This window comes from Lutra lutra, chromosome 13 (genome assembly GCF_902655055.1).
Source record: "Lutra lutra chromosome 13, mLutLut1.2, whole genome shotgun sequence".
NCBI lineage: Eukaryota > Metazoa > Chordata > Mammalia > Carnivora > Mustelidae > Lutra > Lutra lutra.
In genome coordinates this window covers 91,348,813-91,365,997 of record NC_062290.1, presented here as the reverse complement: position 1 = coordinate 91,365,997, position 17,185 = coordinate 91,348,813, and the positions used below count along the sequence as shown (strand labels likewise).

Here is a 17,185-nt window from a genome sequence, read left to right as displayed (position 1 = left end):
CTTCTTTCAAAGCAGATTCTGTAAAGAATGAGCCCATTGGGTGCAAAGCGTTGTTGAGCTTATTGTGTGAAATTATGGGGACATTGTTTCATCATTTTATGGTGAAGCCAGATACCCAGGTAACTCCTTTAGAAACCCGGAGGAGTGAAACGTCGGAGCTCGAGGAGAAGATGCAGCGCGTGTTCTGTCGAGAGGGAAGTGAGGTGTTTATAAGCTCACACAGCCCTCGTTACTGGTAGAGGCTGGTCGCACACCTTCAAAGAGGATGCTGGTTACAGAGCTTGTCCGTCTGCCCTGGAGCCTTTACGGTGACCTTATCTTCTAACCCTTGGCACTTTTGCTGGTTTAATATTACCAGAACAATATACTTTATTTTTTTTTTTTTTAAGATTTTATTTATTTAGGGGCGCCTGGGTGGCTCAGTGGGTTAAGCCTCTGCCTTCGGCTCAGGTCATGATCTCAGGGTCCTGGGATCGAGCCCCTCATCAGGCTCTCTGCTCAGCGGGGAGTCTGCTTCCCCCTTCTCTCTGCCTGCCTGCCTGCCTGCCTCTCTGCCTACTTGTGATCTCTCTTTCTGTCAAATAAGTAAATAAAATCTAAAAAAAAAAAAAAAAAGATTTTATTTATTTATTTGAGAGAGAGAAAGAGAGAGCGAGCATGAGTGGGGGTGGGCGTAAGGGGGAGAGGGAGAGGAAGAAGCAGACTTCAGCAGCAGATTCTTAACTGACTGAGCCACCCAGGTGCCCCCAAACAGTGTTACTTTAAAGAAAATAGCCAAATCAAAGTTTTTCAAATTCTAAGAGGTGTTTTGCAGCTCATTATGAGTTGTTGAGATGTTCCAGGTATAGAGGTAATTAGTAGACATAATTGATTAGAAAGGGCTACAAGTTGAGAACCGACCGAAAAGTCCTAGGTCAATCATAGAAAATGGGAAGTTGACAGTAATAGCAAAATTGCAGCTGAGAGCAATGCTCTCTAAATCCAAAGAACACTGAAATCACAATTAGCACGGAATGGCAGTTTACCAGTAAATAATGCTCGCCACACCAACATTCCCATTCCCCACCCCTGTGTGAGGTGGAAGTTAAAAGAATAGATTGTTTTCCTTCTCACCCTCTTTCATTTTATTCTTGTCTAGTCAGTGGAGAAATGATCCTGGATAGAAAAATCGCATTAGAACTTTGATAAGTTGCTTTTTGAAATAGACTTGTTTCCATGCCACAGACATTTGGAACAAAGTATGTTTATTGAAATATATTTTTATAGAAAATATTACAGAACCTGTAATTGAAAACTTATGGCAGCATTTTGGGGAGTGATATGTTCTTAATGTTAATTTGTGGATTTGCTCTGAACTCCCTTCTGCTGTTTTAGAACCATCGGCTGAGTGAACGTTTTCCAAGTCTTTTCAGATCAAAACTGTGTTTCATGGAATAGAGTATTTGGTGCTTAAATAATGTATAAATCCAGTTGGACAGGATCTGCCTGTCAGTTTTATTAACTTTGACCTTTTCTCCCATTATAAAGATGGTTCGGTAAATATTTAATGGGCCCCTTATAGATCTTGACAGTCGGAGCTGTGTTCCTGGAAACTGGGATACGGATACGTGTACATGATGTCGCTTAATCACCGTGAGTCAGCGTCGAAGGGCAGGTTTTATTTTTCTGGAAAGAGGAGCCCGTCCCTCTCCGTGTGCTCTTAGAGGTGCAGTGTCTGTTGAAGGCGCCCAAGATGGCAGGCATTTTAAAGGCACCCTTTAAAAGACAGCAGCTAGCATGCATTTCTCCTCTTTTGGGTTTTTTTGTTTGAGCAAATGATCAAAATGATGCCAGGTGGGCAAAATCACCCTGCCACTGTGCGCAGTTAGGACTCTTCCACTCAAAGAGTCAGCAGGGCCGGGATGGCTGAGTTTGCATGGACCCTAATAAGATACAAAGAAGAAGGAGAGCCAAAAGGAGAGACGATTCCTTGAGCCAGGAGGGGGCCCCTGCCAAGCTGTCTTTCCCTTTAATTCCATAAAGCCCCATGCATATTGCACTCATTGCAAAATCTGGTGGGGAAGATCGAAACCCAAGTAGCTGACATTTTGAAACATTGTCTTTCAAACTTGTACTGTCCCTTGCTTCCATTGATTTCCCATTTAAGAAATCTGTAGGAGAAAAACAAATTTGAGCAAAATTCATTGGTCTAAGATGAGTTGTTAGAGCCGAATTATGCCCCCTCTTCCACCCTGAGAAGAGCTCCATTTTTATTATGAATGTGATACATCTTTGTCTTGTATTGTGCAGCTGTAAGGCTCCCCCAGCAGATCGACCAAGTAAATCAAGAGCCTGTTAAAAAGCAATATGGATGCTCCAAACACAGACATTTCAGTCTTACTGGGTCACTGGATATCTTCATTTTTATGACCACTTTCAAGAAGCAGATCATTTCATTGCGTTCTGTTTTCTTGCTCTCTCTCTGTTTGTTTGCAGCCCACCGGCTTTAGGTAGGCCATCTGTTTTTCAGAGCATCATTACCCTTTGCATGCAGGGCCCAGCCCCTTTGATATGGTGGTCACCAGTTTCATTACCATGAACTGTAATGTAGCTGACTCTGCAAAGGAAATCTATGCCTTGAAAGAGCATTTTGAAAAGAAATTGATTCAGAGCTTCAGAGTGAATTACTATTTGTATGTTTAGTTAATTCTAAATAAATGTTTGAAGGACCTTGCTTAATTTGAGAAGGGAAGAAGAAACATATTGGATGTTATAAATGGTCTCAATCCAGACTCTTAGCTTGGCATTTTCACATTTGAATGTTTTATTTACATCTGTTCACAATTGGGATACCTTTCAAGGATGATTTTATTATCGAGAGATTGATGACAACTCTTAAGATCTAAAATACCGAAGTATGGGATTAAAAAAGGAAGATAGCAGTCACTGTCACATGTCAGATTGGATGTAAGCGCCTCACTTGGCAAAGAGTGAGACTGATGAGTTGTATTTTAAAACAAAGGATCCTGATGGTAGGAGATGGGGGTGGGGAGGGGAGGGAGACTGACTGCATTGGGGCCCTGGGGAACTTTCTTCAGGGATGGACATTCTCCGTACCTTGATTGGGGTGTATAGACAGGTATAGACATTATCCTAACTCATCAAACTGTACTCTTAAATGTGTGCATTTATGTAAATTTTAACTCAGTAAGGTGGATTTTTTTTTTGAAGTCCTGTTGGGTTTAGAATTAGGCAGTGTCACTTCTCTTTTCCAAAAGTGAAATGGAGGTCTAGAGAGGTAAAATGATGTGTCCTGAGTAACTTCAAAGCTCAGTGGTTTGTCCAGAACACAGCCAAGGATGTGGGGCCTGGAGCTCACTGAAAGTATTTTGCATCCTTACTGGCACTGTAATGTTCCACTTACCTGTACACAGAGTGAGAGGAACTCCTCCGTCCTGTATCCTGAGAGGAACTCCTCCGTCCTGTATCCATTTGTGTGCTTTTTGTTGTAAGATACACTAGGAGCTTATCCTTACCGCTGATACTGTATCTTCAGCATTGAAGACAGCAGACAGCGGATGTTGGGGCTGGCCACGGTGTCTCCTGTATGTTTATGATAGGCCGGGTTGTGCTCCCAGTTAATGCAGAACACTCCCAGTTATGTGGTTTTTATTATAAGCAAGAGTTCCCAGAACCAATTCGTCTTTAAGAAGTCCCTGTGGATCTTCTTAGAAAAAATGACATGGGCTTTGAAAAACCATTTATATAAAGCATATATGAAATAGTAGTGAAAAATAAAGAAGAAAAATTATTCAAGCTCTGCTACTTAGGAATGTGCTGTTAATGTTTTTTTCTTTCTTTTTTAAAAGATTTTATTCTATTTGTTAGAGAGAAAGACAGTGCAAGTGGGGGGAGGGGCAGAGAGAGGGAGAGAGAATCCCAAGCCGACTTCCCACTGAGTGCAGAGCTGACGTGGGGGCACGGGGGCTTGATCTCACGACCCTGAGATCACGACCTGAGTTGGGAACCAAGAATCGGATACTTAACCCACTGGGCCACCCAGGCGCTCCTATTGCGTTTAACATTTGAGAGACTGTCTTTTTTAAGCATTTCTCTGTTTACAGTGTACCTGTTTTTGGTTTTTATTCCACAAAATGATGTCATAACTTTCTTTCCATATCTTAACCAAGCTCCCAGTTGTTGCTGTTGCTGGGTGCTCAGGAGTTCCCCGCTTCTTCGCCATTCTGTAGTGCTGTGACGAACGCCCTGTCCGCTCTTCTCTTCCCGTTCGTCTCAGTAGCTCCTCACAGATACATTCCTCGGAGCAAATGTTAGCCGCTGCATTTGCCGTGATTTAAGACGTTCTAAGGGGGTAAGGCACACCACGTGGTGGTAGTTTCCTACCCCCCGGCCTGCGTTTACCAAACGGTATCTTTCTTCCCCTTCTGTTCTGTTCGCCCGCGCAGCTGCAGTACCACGCGGGTCTGGCGTCCGGCCTTTTGAATCAGCAGTCCTTGAAGCGCTCGGCTAACCAGATGGGAGTGTCCGCCAAGCGGAGGCCGAAGGCTCAGCCCACTACTCTTGTCTTACCGCCTCAGTGAGTAATGGGTTTGCAACAGGTCTTTCATCCTGGGTGAACTCTTCCCCGTGCTCGTTTGTGGGGAGTGGAAAGTTGTTTCTTGTGAAGTGGCTCTTCCTTTTGCCAGGCTGCCTGCTAGGATTAGAAGCCCAGCACGCAGGTAAGATCGTTTGCATAGATCGTGTGATTCCTAAGTAACATATTTTGTGTGACTTTCCCACCTAGGATTTCCAGATATCTCATAGCCTTTCTTTATTTCCTTGTCACACTCCCAGAGCTGGCGCAGCCTAAGTGCGGTTGTCCTTATCGAACCGATGACACAGCTCAGGGGCACGTTTTGAGAAGCTGCGGGCCACTCAGAGAATCCGGGGGAGCTGGGATTCAAGTCGTGCTAGGCTCACTTGTTCTCTTAAATGTGCAAAATATGAGCCCTTCTTTATCCTAGTAGGAGAGATAGGAGGTACTGTAAGGTTCAGAAACGTCCAACTCAGTGATGGTTTTCACATGTGCGTACCTCCGTGGAGCTCAACCCAGATGAGGCCATGTGGCCACGGCTTCCAGAATCCCGTGAGGGGTCCCCGCCATGTTCCCAGTCTGTGCATGTGCCGTCTCCCTACCTGGGTTTAGCACTGTTCCACCTTCTTCGAATGGTTGATTTTTAACCTGTTCTTGAACTTCACGTCACCGGAGCCGCACAGTACGTAATCTTCTGTTTCCAGCTCTTTTTCGCTCAGCATAATGTCTGCTAGACTCATTTAGATTGTCTGTTCTTTTTCGTTGCTGGGTAGTGTTCTCGGGACTATTCCGCAAGTGACTCATCCGTGACCTGTGGGGCTACTTCGTGCTAGAAGCCCTAGCACGCGAAGGCCAAGGCTCACTTTGTGGGAATCAGCAATGCGAACACACCAGTCTTTGCTGATAGCTTCTCTGTGAGCGTGCACACTCCCTGGAGCGAGGCAGCACTCCCAGTGGCTGGCCTGGGCCTTTAGACACATTACCTGTCCTGTCCTGCCCTCCCATTGTACCCCGTTTCGGTTACATCCTCAGTCACAAACTACAGTTGACACCTCGAGCAATATAGGGGTCACAAGCACAGTCAAAGATCTTGTATAACTTTTGGTTCCCCCCAGACTTAACTACTAATAGCCTGAGAGTGACCGGAAGCCTACAAGTAACATCAACAGTCGATTAACATGTATTGTGTGTATTAAATGTGTCATGTTCTTACAATAGCATAAGCTGGAAAGAAGAAAATGTTACTAGGAAAATTATAAGGAAGAGAAAATACATTTATAGTGCTGTATCGACAAAAATATCACAGATAATGTGGATCCTTGCACTTCCAACCCATGTCATTCAGGGATCAGCTGTACATTTTAAAATTTCCATCCAGAGGAGTGTTTTCTGTGAGACTCCGTTGTTTGCCTTTATACAAGATCTCACTTACTTTCTGTTTGATGAGCAAATATTGTACCTCCTATCTGTAGGCACTGTCCTAGACTGTGGGGTTACAGTCATGAACAACACAGATGTGGTCCCATGTTCCCGAAGCTTTTGTTTGCAGGGGGAAAGAGACAAAGAAAAAAAAAAAAGGCACTCCTCAACAAATTAATAAATTAATATAATAATTTCTAGTTATGATAAATTAACAAATTAATATAATAATTTCTGGTTATGATTGGTGCTTAGAAAGGAACACATAGTGTAGTAAAGGTTGAGGTTGAGGAAAGTGCTTAGATTGGGTGGTCAAAGAAGGCCTCTCCAAGGAGATGACGTGAGGTGGAGAGAGGCCAGCAGAGAGCTGGGAAGTCACAGAGGATGCTGCGGGATCTTTTCCCTCATCGCTGGACACTCGCACCACCATTTCTATGATTTTCAGGTTTTCTTCATAATTAACATTTGCTTCCAGGAGAAGATGAACATAACCAACCGGCTTCCGAAAAGTGATTTTCTGCTACTGCATGGCCAGGTGCGCGTTTTTCAGACACTTTGAGTGACGCAGAGCGAGAGTTTTCACTGTTTGGTAGGCGCTTCTGAAGGAACGTGATCTGTGGTTCCTCATATGTTGACTGGGTGATTCTGCGAACCTTCAACTTTCAGCTCTCTAAAGTCTAATGGGCGTTGTAACTTGTCATTTTCCCTGCATGGATAGTCTACGGAGGCAAGACGTTTGACAAGAAGCGAAAGACTTTCTAATAGTCCCATAAGACTGGAGCCAGAAAGTGTTTGTTGCTAACTCTCTCTTGACAAAAGTCAGCCCGTGGTCCATCTGTTCGGCATTTGTTCATTTGCATTGGCTTGAAACCTGTTTACAGGTGACATGCTATTATGAGGACACTTAGAAACTATTTTAAGCACCAAGGCAATCAACAGACTCTGTTCTCATGCCAAAAAAAAAAAAAAAAAAAAAAAAAAGGAGTTATTCACAACTGTCATTATAAATTTATAATAAATCACTCAAAATACTTAGTTTCAAAGAGAAAAGTTGTTGCCGTGTCCTAAGAATACGACGTCAGAATGATTTCCTATACTCAGTAGCCTGTTTCCTGTGAAAATTGACTGCTGCCTTTTCACATCATTGAGCTTTTGGGGTTCACGCTACCTTCAGAGACCTGTCCAGTAGGCAGGGTATATAGCTAAAGGACATTCAGTGCACCTTTCTTGAGCACCTACTACATGCTTCTTACTGTGTTAGAGTCAGAAATAGAAATACCAATAAGACATAGTGCTGGACTAATTGAATTATAAAAAATTTTTAAATTAAAACATAGGCCACTAGTAATATATACATATTGTAGACCTTGAACCAAGCAAAGATGACATGAAAGGAAAACATAATAACACCATCACACAGAGAAAGTTACTGCTAAGGGTTTGATGGATATAATTCTCAATTTTTTCTATGCAAATATAATGTTTAAAAATAAGAAACATCCTCCAAAAAGGATTGTATTGTAATGTTCTGTATCACATCTCAACATTTCTTGAATATGGTTGTTAGACTTGAAGATAGTATAATTTTATCTGCGGAACATTTAAATTTGCATATTAATCAGCCATGTTCTGGTTGTATTCTGTAGAACACTGCTAATTACAAAATTTTTATTACAAGCACAACATGACCATAAACTAACTCTGTCATTAAGGAAATCCCTTATAAAACAACACCCAAACCCTGCGTATCAGTCACCTACTGCCACATAACAGATCACCCCCAAGCATGGTCGTTTGACAGCAGTAAACACCTGTCACATATTTTGTGGCTCAGGAATCTGAGAGTGGCATGGCTGGGTGGTTCTGGCTCAGTCTCTCGGAAGATTGCAATCAGATCTCAGCCAGAAATGCAATCATCTGAAGGTTGGACTGAGGTTTGAAGGGCGGCTTGGTCATACGGCAGGCAAGTTGGTGCTGGCTGTTGACAAGAGACCTCCATCCCTCTCCATAGGAGACTTGAGTACTCCCATGACTTGCAGGTGACTTCTCCCAGAGCAGGGAGCCCAGCAGAGCCGATCCTTTTTCGGACCTAGTCTCCAAAGACACAGCATCCATTCCACCCCATTCTGTTGGTCAGAAATGAGTCACTAAGTCTGATGTTTAAGGGGAGAGGATAAGGCTCTCCCTTTTGAAGGAAGGATTGCCAAAGAATTTGTGGTTGTCGTTTAAAACCACTGCAGTTGCCAGTGAGGAGAGTCATTGCACAGAGGGAAGAATGGTGGAGCCTGTAAGCCCCATTCACTTATTTATTCAGCAAATGTGTACTCAGGGCCTACAAGTGTTTGGTCCTGTGCACTGTGCTGGGAATTTGGAGATGAATACGACACAATTTTGGCTTTCATGAAGCTCTGAGCAGAAGCAGAGGAACAAACAAGTAGCAGGGAATCCTAGTAATGTGTGCCAAGCCCTAATGACATCCCAAAGTGCTCAAGAAGGCCACGGGCAGGGCGCTGAGAGAGCCACATGTAGGGAGGCCTGGCCAAACGTTGGTGAATTTCTCCACTGCCGGGTGAAGGATGGAAGCTTGACTTCATCAGGAGAGCTCGATGCTTCTCGCATAGGCTCACAGGATTCTAAGGAAAGGTTTTATTTCTCCTTGGAGGAAGCCACCGGAGGACCAGCGCTGGACTCCATACTCACCCTCCTCTGGAACTCTGGTGATGCGGTGACGGATGGGTTTCTGCATTGCCTTGTGTCAGCATTTGGATGGCAGGGAGGCTACCACAACAAAACCACGGGCTCTAAGTGTGCTGAGACCACAGGCACGGCGAGGGGGCAGGAGAGGTGTACAGTGTGTTTGTTTTTTAAATGCAGTTGGCTTGAACAGTAGTAGTCTTTGAAGACGCTGATTCTGCCAGAGTTCCCAAAGGATTAGTGATTCATGGGATTAATGATTCATATCTTTCTCCTCCTCCAAGGAAGCTTCTAAGAAGGCAAAGATGCTCTTCGTGATGAAAGATCTTTTACCATATGTCGGCATTCGGAGGGCACTGACGAAGTCACCTCACTTCTCTGATTCCCCCCGAGTGTTGAATCCATCGTGGAAAAGGCCCTGTCATTTTCAGAAAGGAGCTGTGTCCCCTGTTGCTGGGTGAACGTTGTCAGGCTTTTGACCCTTGTAAGAATGAGGTCAGCTGATGGTTGCGATATCTGTGTGTTTACTACATGTCAGATGTGGCCATGTTTGCTTGTGCTCCCTTAGATAGCTGTCTCAACTTTGCGACCCATTGTTCAGCACGCTTTCGTGTTAACACGGATACGGTGTTGATCAAGATTGTCAAGCCAAGTGGCCTGGGACCCTGGTGGCGACCTGATGAAGTGCCGACTGTCGGTGGGCGTGGGACGAGTGGATACTTACGCATTTGTACTTGGCACACGTAGATCTCATTTAGATTCAAGGGGAAACATTGTTCTACAGAAAGGTTATCTTTCCAAGTATTACCGTCCCCTGGAAGTTGTGGGGACGGGCGGTTTCTTTTGTGTCATGTTATCCTTCCTGAAAAGGTGCTGCCAGCTCCATTAAGAGCACTTTTCCTTTCATAGGCTACCTGTCTTCTAGTCACTCGGGAGGCGCTGTCCATGCTCCCAGCCAGGGACAGCCCCTCCTCTTCCCCACTAGGTCCACGCTCTCAGCTACCCCAAGCCACTCGACCGCGGGTCTCCTCTCGCTCCCACGCCATCAGGATTCCCCTTTCTCCTAGCTCATTTCTAGTAGTACGCAAACACGCTTACCCACACCCTCCTCCCGTGGGAACACCCAGCTCATAATCCCACTTCTTCCAGCTCCCCTCTCTCCTCTTGACAGCAGGACTTCTAGAAGGAGTGGACTATACTTCTTTCTAGTTTCTCAATTAAGCCACCACTGTCCTAATTTCTGTCCCTATACCCTAGCCTTGCCTCTGCTAGAACCCCACATATGTAGAGACCTGCAGAACATATTTTCTTTCCGATTTCTTTTGCTCAGCATGGTGTTTTGGAGATTCATTTCTGTTGTGTGTGTGTCCATGGTTCATAGCATTTCATCACTGAGTGCCATTCCTTGGTGTTCTCTGGAGTCTTCGTTACCATTTCCTTAACATTTTCCGTCTGTTTCAGTATTACCTACCACCTCTCAGAGGGTGCGGAGTCTTCATGCTCCTGTTCTTGGATGACCTGCCTCAGGTTTGAGTAACAAGAACACCACCACAGAAACAGCATGTGGGACAAGTGTTGCTGGGGAGAAATGCCACCAGTTCGGGAGGTAGCAGGGATAACGACACGGCGCGTACACCTCGGGGTTCCAGTGTTTGAACAACAGATTGCCTTCGGTAGGGCCTCTAATTTGGCTGTGGGAGTTTAACTGACAGAAGCTCATTTTCTGCCACTGCCTTACACACTAATTCCCAGGAAGATCATCGACTTGAAATTACACACGGTGCTTATACAGATGATTGGATTCTTTCCAAGATGTGTGGTAAATGCCGCTTCTGTTCTTGAAAGGCAGAGGCTCATGTTGTCTTTTGCTTAATGTGAAATGAACAGGAATCACGGAGAGCAAAGCAGTGGCATAAATCTGTCCTTGGCGATAGCGATGAATGAGGGTGGGAGCTTCTTATGGTCATTGATGTTGAAACTGAGCAAGGTGAGTGTTGGCCAGGACAGACTGCTGCAAGCCCAGACCCCCCTGTAGCTTCCTGGCCATCACATCATTACCTTTCCTCTTGCTGATTTTCAAGACTTTTTTTTTTTTTTTGTAACGTGTTTTTGTCCCTCGGCCGCACAGATATGAAACTCCAGGTTTCTGTAGTCGCTGTGCCATTACAGAAAACTTGATACAGATGTTTGAGGAGTGACGGTGGATGCACTTCCTTGCAGGGACCTAATTTTCTTCCTGATGACTTGAGCTTTGTTTTGCCTCATGAGATCTTGAAACTTGGTCAAGGGCAGAAGTTGGTTCTGTGCTGATAAGTGTGTATTAAATTCTTCAACGTAGATGATGATGGGAGTCCCAAACAAGAATGTTTGCAATCTCTTCTTGTTGGAGTTTAGTTTGCCTCTGAGCAGACCAACAGTGAGTAAACCAGGAACGAGGAGCACGCTGGTTCGTTGCCACGAGCCTTAGAGACGCAGAGCATTGTATCCTGAATCCCTTTCTGCGGGGAGCCTCAGTCCACAGGCTGTCTCTTCCCGAGCGTGGGCTGCTGGGCAGAGCAAGCCTGCTGCCCATACGGCGTGTCCCCGAAAGGAAGTAGAGAACTCTGCAGCTGTGAGTTTCGGAAAAGTCATCAAAACTTAAGTAGGAACTCACTAAATCCTTCTTTCCCCTACCGGCAAGTATTAAGTAACAATATTCATTAAATACCACTGAGAGGCTGTGTAATAAAGAAATAATCCTAGGCCTTGGTGGCTGTAACTCTCCAGAAGAGTTGAAATTGAGAATATAATTAAAGATTAAAACATTGTTTGCATTCTAGAACACGGAGAAATCTTTGTCTCCATTGCGGGACCATATTAATAAGGAAGAGATCAGTTTCCAATAACCGGCACGGCAGAAGCTCATTTATTCACATCAGTCGTGTTTCAGTTGGCTGACTCAGGGCCGCTCTTGCTTTTCCCTGCAAGACTGGCGCTGCTGCTGGAACGGTGAGAGGTACCGGCCCCACCGCAGAAGAACGGAGCCTCGTCTCGTCGGGGTCCCGAGTTTGCATCGGAGTGTGCACACGGCGACAATCTTCAATCCTGTCCTCTCGTCGTCTTCCTCTGTTTCATCAACAAAACTATTTTCAGCCTATGAGTTTCAGGCGGTTTTCCATACAAAGGTTAAAAGGCTGGTAGAAGCGAGCATACCTGGCTCTTGTAAGGTTTTATGGTTGTGACTCGGAAAGGCCCGCTTGACAGTGACGGGAAGAAACCCTTCGTGGTCAGAGCTCTGAGCAGCGGGGGCTGGGAAGAGCCCGGGCCTTGCCCGATTGCGTCGTAAAAGTCTAACCGCCCCAGCACCATTTCATCCGTTCCCTCTGCTTTTTCGTTGCTGCTCACATTTGTTTTCCATTTGCCTTGAAATAGAATCCAAAGGCATTTTGAGGCCAACGGTGCAGAGTGGTCCCCCTGTGTGTCCAGTCCATCCGGTCGCCTCGCTCTCCGCGTTCTTCAGCGTCTCTCGTTGGTGGGCTCGGAGGAGGCACACTCAGTGGTGGTTCCTGAATGTCCTTTCTCGTGTGTCTTTGTGCTCGTGTTATTGGCAGGTAGAGAAGGGAAGTGTGTCTCTCAGTCTGTTACTGACTGGGGAAGGCAAAATGTGGTCCAGTGACTGGGCAGGAAGAAACCTTCCGCTCGTAACCCCTGTGACGCTTGGCTTTGTGGCTCTCCTGTGGCATTTGCCACTCACTGTCTGCCTTGTGTTTCGGTTAGACTGGAAACCCCTTGGAACTGGGGCCCCCTGCCTCTCCTTTCCCGCCTGGCCTTGTCTCAGGCACCGAGGACTGGACAAGCACGTCCTGCGGGCTGGTTCCCCTCTGGGCTACCGTTCATCCCCATGTCCGCTGGCGGATAAGGCTGAGAACATCTTTCTACAAGATGTTTACCGCTCATGGCTCTTAGTAAATTGAAAGTGTAAGTGTTGGGAATTTAGATGGCTGGGGACCAGGTGCCATTTGGACCGACAGAAATATCTCCGGGGGAGGATTTGGAGGTGCCGGTCTGGCCCTGCTGAGTGAGGACAGATAGGATTGGATCTGGAGGCTCGGGTGGCCCAGGCCTTGCAGTGCGCTCCCGCGGGCGGCGGCGGGCCCTGGGGGCTCGTGAGCGGGGCCGATGTGTGGAAAGTGGTATATTAGGAAGATTAATCAAGTAGCAGAATGCAGATAAATAAGGTAGTCCTTTGTAGCTGTTTAAAAGATAATTGGCTCATGTTACTTATCTTTTATCCCTTCTCTTTGGGCAGGAGAAAAATCTCTGGGAGAAATAAACAAGGAATCCCTCATAAATATTAATGTAAAAATCTGTCTATGGAGAATAAATATAGGGACGTTTTGTTTTAAATGCTCTATGTCGTTGTGCTTCATTAGCATATATGTTGTAAAAGATCCTTTTCTTCCCCTGAGAGAACCATATTTAGTTCTGCTAATAGCCGCGCTGAAATCTGTAGCTTGTCAGGACTGTCGCACTTGCGACGGACAGAACTACTTTGCTCTCCTGCTTCAGCCAGAGGGTTTCCGTGCTCAGAAGTGCTGGCCCTTGGCAGGAAGCCAGTAGGAAGTCCTGGATCCTGTCTTATTAGCTAGACCCTCCGTCTGGACCTTTGCTGCCTCCTGTCTGGTCCCCTACTGTGTCTGTGTGTATGTACGCGTACGTGCATGTGCCTGTGTGTGTGCGTGCACGTGTGTGTTTATACTTGTCACTCTGTAAGCGTCGACCAAGCACTTTCTGCAGGCTAGGTGTTTGCTCCATCCGGCTGGAACTCTGAAAGTACAGAAGTCCTGCTGTCTCTAAACAGAGGAGACACAACATGAGTTCTGTCTGACGCATGTTAAGTTGGAGGAGCTCACAGGTCTTGAGTGAAGTGATATGATGGTCTGTGTTACGACACTCCGTCCTCCCCTTTCTCAGAAGTGTGTGTGTGTTGGAGCGGGGGTGAAGGTGGGGAGAATTTGATAAAACTAGCTACTAACTGTGGAAACTGAGGGAAGAGAGCCTGAGGCCGCCGACGAGCTCATTACAGTTTTATCAGCTGTTGTGTGTACTTGAACATTTTCACAATCAGTGTTTTTAAAATACACGTCTGAAACTTGGATTGTTGTTGAAGAAATAGTTTTGGTAATCAGCTCCTTAGGGTGGTAGGGGAAGTCTCGAGAGTGGATAGAATCTGCTGGGGTGGAGGAGGGGAGACCAGAGGAGGCGGGCAGGAGGAGATGGGGGGAGCCCTGCTGCCCCGCCCTCCCTGCCGGTCTTGGTGGCACTTTAGCTCCTTACTGCCTTGTCCTGGTCTTGGCCTCACTCTCAGCTCATCTATGTTTATCTCAGGCCTGGTGTGACATAGACAAGGATTTAAGTCTCAGTGTCTTCCACAGATACTGAATCAAAGAGAAATTGCATAAAACAGAAAACTATAATAAACAACTTAGCCATTAAGCACCAAGTCAAATGTGGCAGCCTGTGGAATCAGTTTAAAAATTATATTTCATTTATCTGCTAATTGCATTTCTCCTTTACAAGGTGATTTTATCCAGGAAGACAGCTGTCTAGTGTGGTTATGACATCACTCTGGCCATTACTGGTGAAGGAAGAAAAGAACGGGTGGTTGTACACATAATGCCCCCCCCCCTTTTTTGCATAACAAAGAGCCAGAGTCTCCGGGTTGTTAATATTTTGCACTACGTCATTCCCAGCTAACACTGTTGGGAACTGAAACTTTTTTTTTTTTTTTTTTAAGTCTTTCTGGTCTTTCTAAATGGAAAGTGATTTTGGTGGTCTCTTGCTGTGTATCTCTTTTTCCTTCTCTCTCTGCCATGTAGGCTGTTAGTGGCCCATAGATTTTTTTGCCCCAAAAGTCCCTATTTAGGGTTACAAGCAACCAAGAAGCAGTGAGTCAGTTTCTCTGTTCACCTGTGATGAATACTGTTCTTTATATAAAGTGCTGGCATGTACAGTGGCCTCAGTAACATGAGAACAAGTGTGAGTAGGAAATGGCTTTGTCTCTTTGCTTGAGGTCTTAGGGTAGGGTGGATTTTGATCAGGTGACACTAGTCGCTCCGATAGTCCCCATTCAGGCATTTTTAGTAAGAAAATGTGAGAAAACCTCTTTCACCTGAGACTGTACTTCTGGCTTCCTAAGACGCTAGGGAGAACATCTCCCCAGGTTTGCATAGTATGTCGCCGTCTCTCTCTTCGGAAGCAGTTTCTCAGTCTAGATTAAGCTCTGAGCTCAGGCCTGCTGGTCCTTGGGATGAGCTGTCAAGGTCAGTTCTCACTCTGGGGACATTCTGCAAACTGGGCACTAAGGCCTACCTCGGGGATATTGCAGGGTTGGTTCTCAACCACCAAGATAAGCTGAATATTAGAGTAAAGCGAATCAAATGAGAATTCCGGTTTCCCAGTCCATATAAAAATTATGTTTGCCCTCTACTGCAGTTCTGCTACGTGTGCCATAGCATTATTATCCAAGAACAGTGCACGTACCTTAATTAAAAAATACTTCCTCGCTGAAGAATGCCGGCTGTTATCTGAGCTTTCAGAGAGTCGTCATCGCTGACCACAGAGCACTGTAATGAAAATAATGCAAAGGAGAAAGCTTGAAGTATTGCAAGAGCTACCAAAATGTGATGCGGAGACATGAAGTGAGTGAATGCTTGTGGGGAAACGGCACTGGTTCCCTTGCTCGGTGCAGGGCTGCCACTGACCTTGAATCTGGAGGAAGTACAGTAGGGCGCAGTCAGACCAGGTAGGGCTGTGGTGGACGCGACGGGCTCCCACGCGGACCAGGTAGGGCTGTGGTGGACGCGACGGGCTCCCACGCGGAGGACCAGCCAGCCACACGTGGGGATCCCTGCTCCACAGACGAGGGGCCTTTCAAGCAGTGAGCCCCAGCCCTGGCTGCACATTAGAGGCCCTGTCGTGGCTACACTGAAACGGCTCCCAGGAAGATTCCTGTTTCCTTCCGAGATTCAGAAGTGCTGCTTCTGGAGGGGTGTGAGGAGCGCTCCGGGGTTGGGGGGTCTGGGAAACCATCATCGGAACGTCTTTAGGTCAAGGGGATGACCGTTGTGGGGAGACTGGGCAGAGCTTATTGCCTATGGCTTAACGCCACGACGGAACCGACTAGAATTTAAGACTCAGAAGTTGGTTGGTTCCTCATCGGCTCGCAGTTGTGTCCGGTGCTGCCAGTAGCTTTCCTGACCAGTGTTAGCTGGGGACCCTTGGGTCAACAGACCTTGCGGTTTGGTCCCTCCAGTTAAATTAGTATCTCTAAGCGTGTTGCATTGTCATTAAAGACACTTTTAAATTTATTTATGTAAATCAGAACTACACAGTTCAGTGCATTGCAAATCTGATGTGTAGTCTTTTTGTCTTACATTTTTAACAGCTTTATTGTACCTGTTTAAAGTGTATACAATTTGACATATGTATATACCTACGAAGCCTTTGCCTTACTTACCAGTATCGAGATAATGGGCACATTCTTCACCCCGAAAGTTTCCTCATGCCCCTCTGTGATTCTTCTCACTCCGCACCCCTATCCCCAGGTAACCACTGGGCTTCTTTTTGTCACTGTAGATTAGCTTACATTTTCTATAAGTGTATATAAATGGAATCATAACAGTGTATTATTTTCCACTCAGTGTAATTATTTTGAGGTTCATCTGTACTGTTGCATGTATCAGATCATTTCTTTTCACTGCCGCACTGCATTCCGTTGAGTGGATATGACCACACTTTGTTTAGCCATTCATCTGTTGCTGGATATTTGGGTGATTTTCATTTTTTTACTATTGCAAATAAATATTCATGTACAAATCTCTGTATGGACATGTGCTTTCATTTCTCTCAGGTAAACACTTAGGAATACCATATCTGGGCCATGTGGTAGGTGTATGTTTAACACGTTAAGAAATGGCCAGATTGTTTTTCCAGGTGACTGTGGTTCTAGTTGCTCCACGTCCTCACCAACACTTGGTATGGTCAGTCTTCCAATGTTAGACATTCTAAGGAGGTACGTAGTGGTAGCACATTGTGGTTTTAACATGCATTTAACATGACTCATGATGTTGAGGTGTTTTGTCATGCTTATTTACCATCTATATATCTTCTTCGGTGACGTGCAGAAAAAAAGGTGAGGCCTACTGCACAGGAAGGTACTTTTGAGAAAGGTACTTTGATGGCTTTGGAAAGATCTTAATGTAGATCCTGTCATAGGTAAGTTATTACACATTGACTGGTTGGTGAGTGTCTATCCAGTAGCTCCTGTGTGCTCATCGTGTGTGCTCATCATGTGCGCTCATCATTTTACTGGTCACTGCAGGGAATTCAGAGGAAACAGTGGTCAAAAACTGGAGCGCCCCGGTGTCTAAACCCTCCAGGGTTTACTGGAATGTTCCATGGTGCTTCTCTACCCTGTTTATCCTCCTTCTTATACCTGTGTCACAGCTGTGAGTCTAG

General features: G+C 45.6%; 1 protein-coding gene across 4 annotated transcripts in view; it reads left to right on the top strand.

Annotated features, from left to right (window-relative positions):
- Positions 1-17,185, top strand: part of MED27 (mediator complex subunit 27) — a 194,228-nt gene that overhangs the window by 60,833 nt on the left and 116,210 nt on the right. For 3 of the 4 annotated variants that reach the window (XM_047701271.1, XM_047701272.1, XM_047701273.1), the window contains exon 3: positions 4,446-4,576. In XM_047701271.1, the coding sequence (XP_047557227.1) occupies positions 4,446-4,576 (131 nt within the window). Of the gene's footprint in view, positions 1-4,445; positions 4,577-6,467; positions 7,005-17,185 lie in introns of those variants that run through there. The other variant, XM_047701274.1, reaches the window with a different exon arrangement.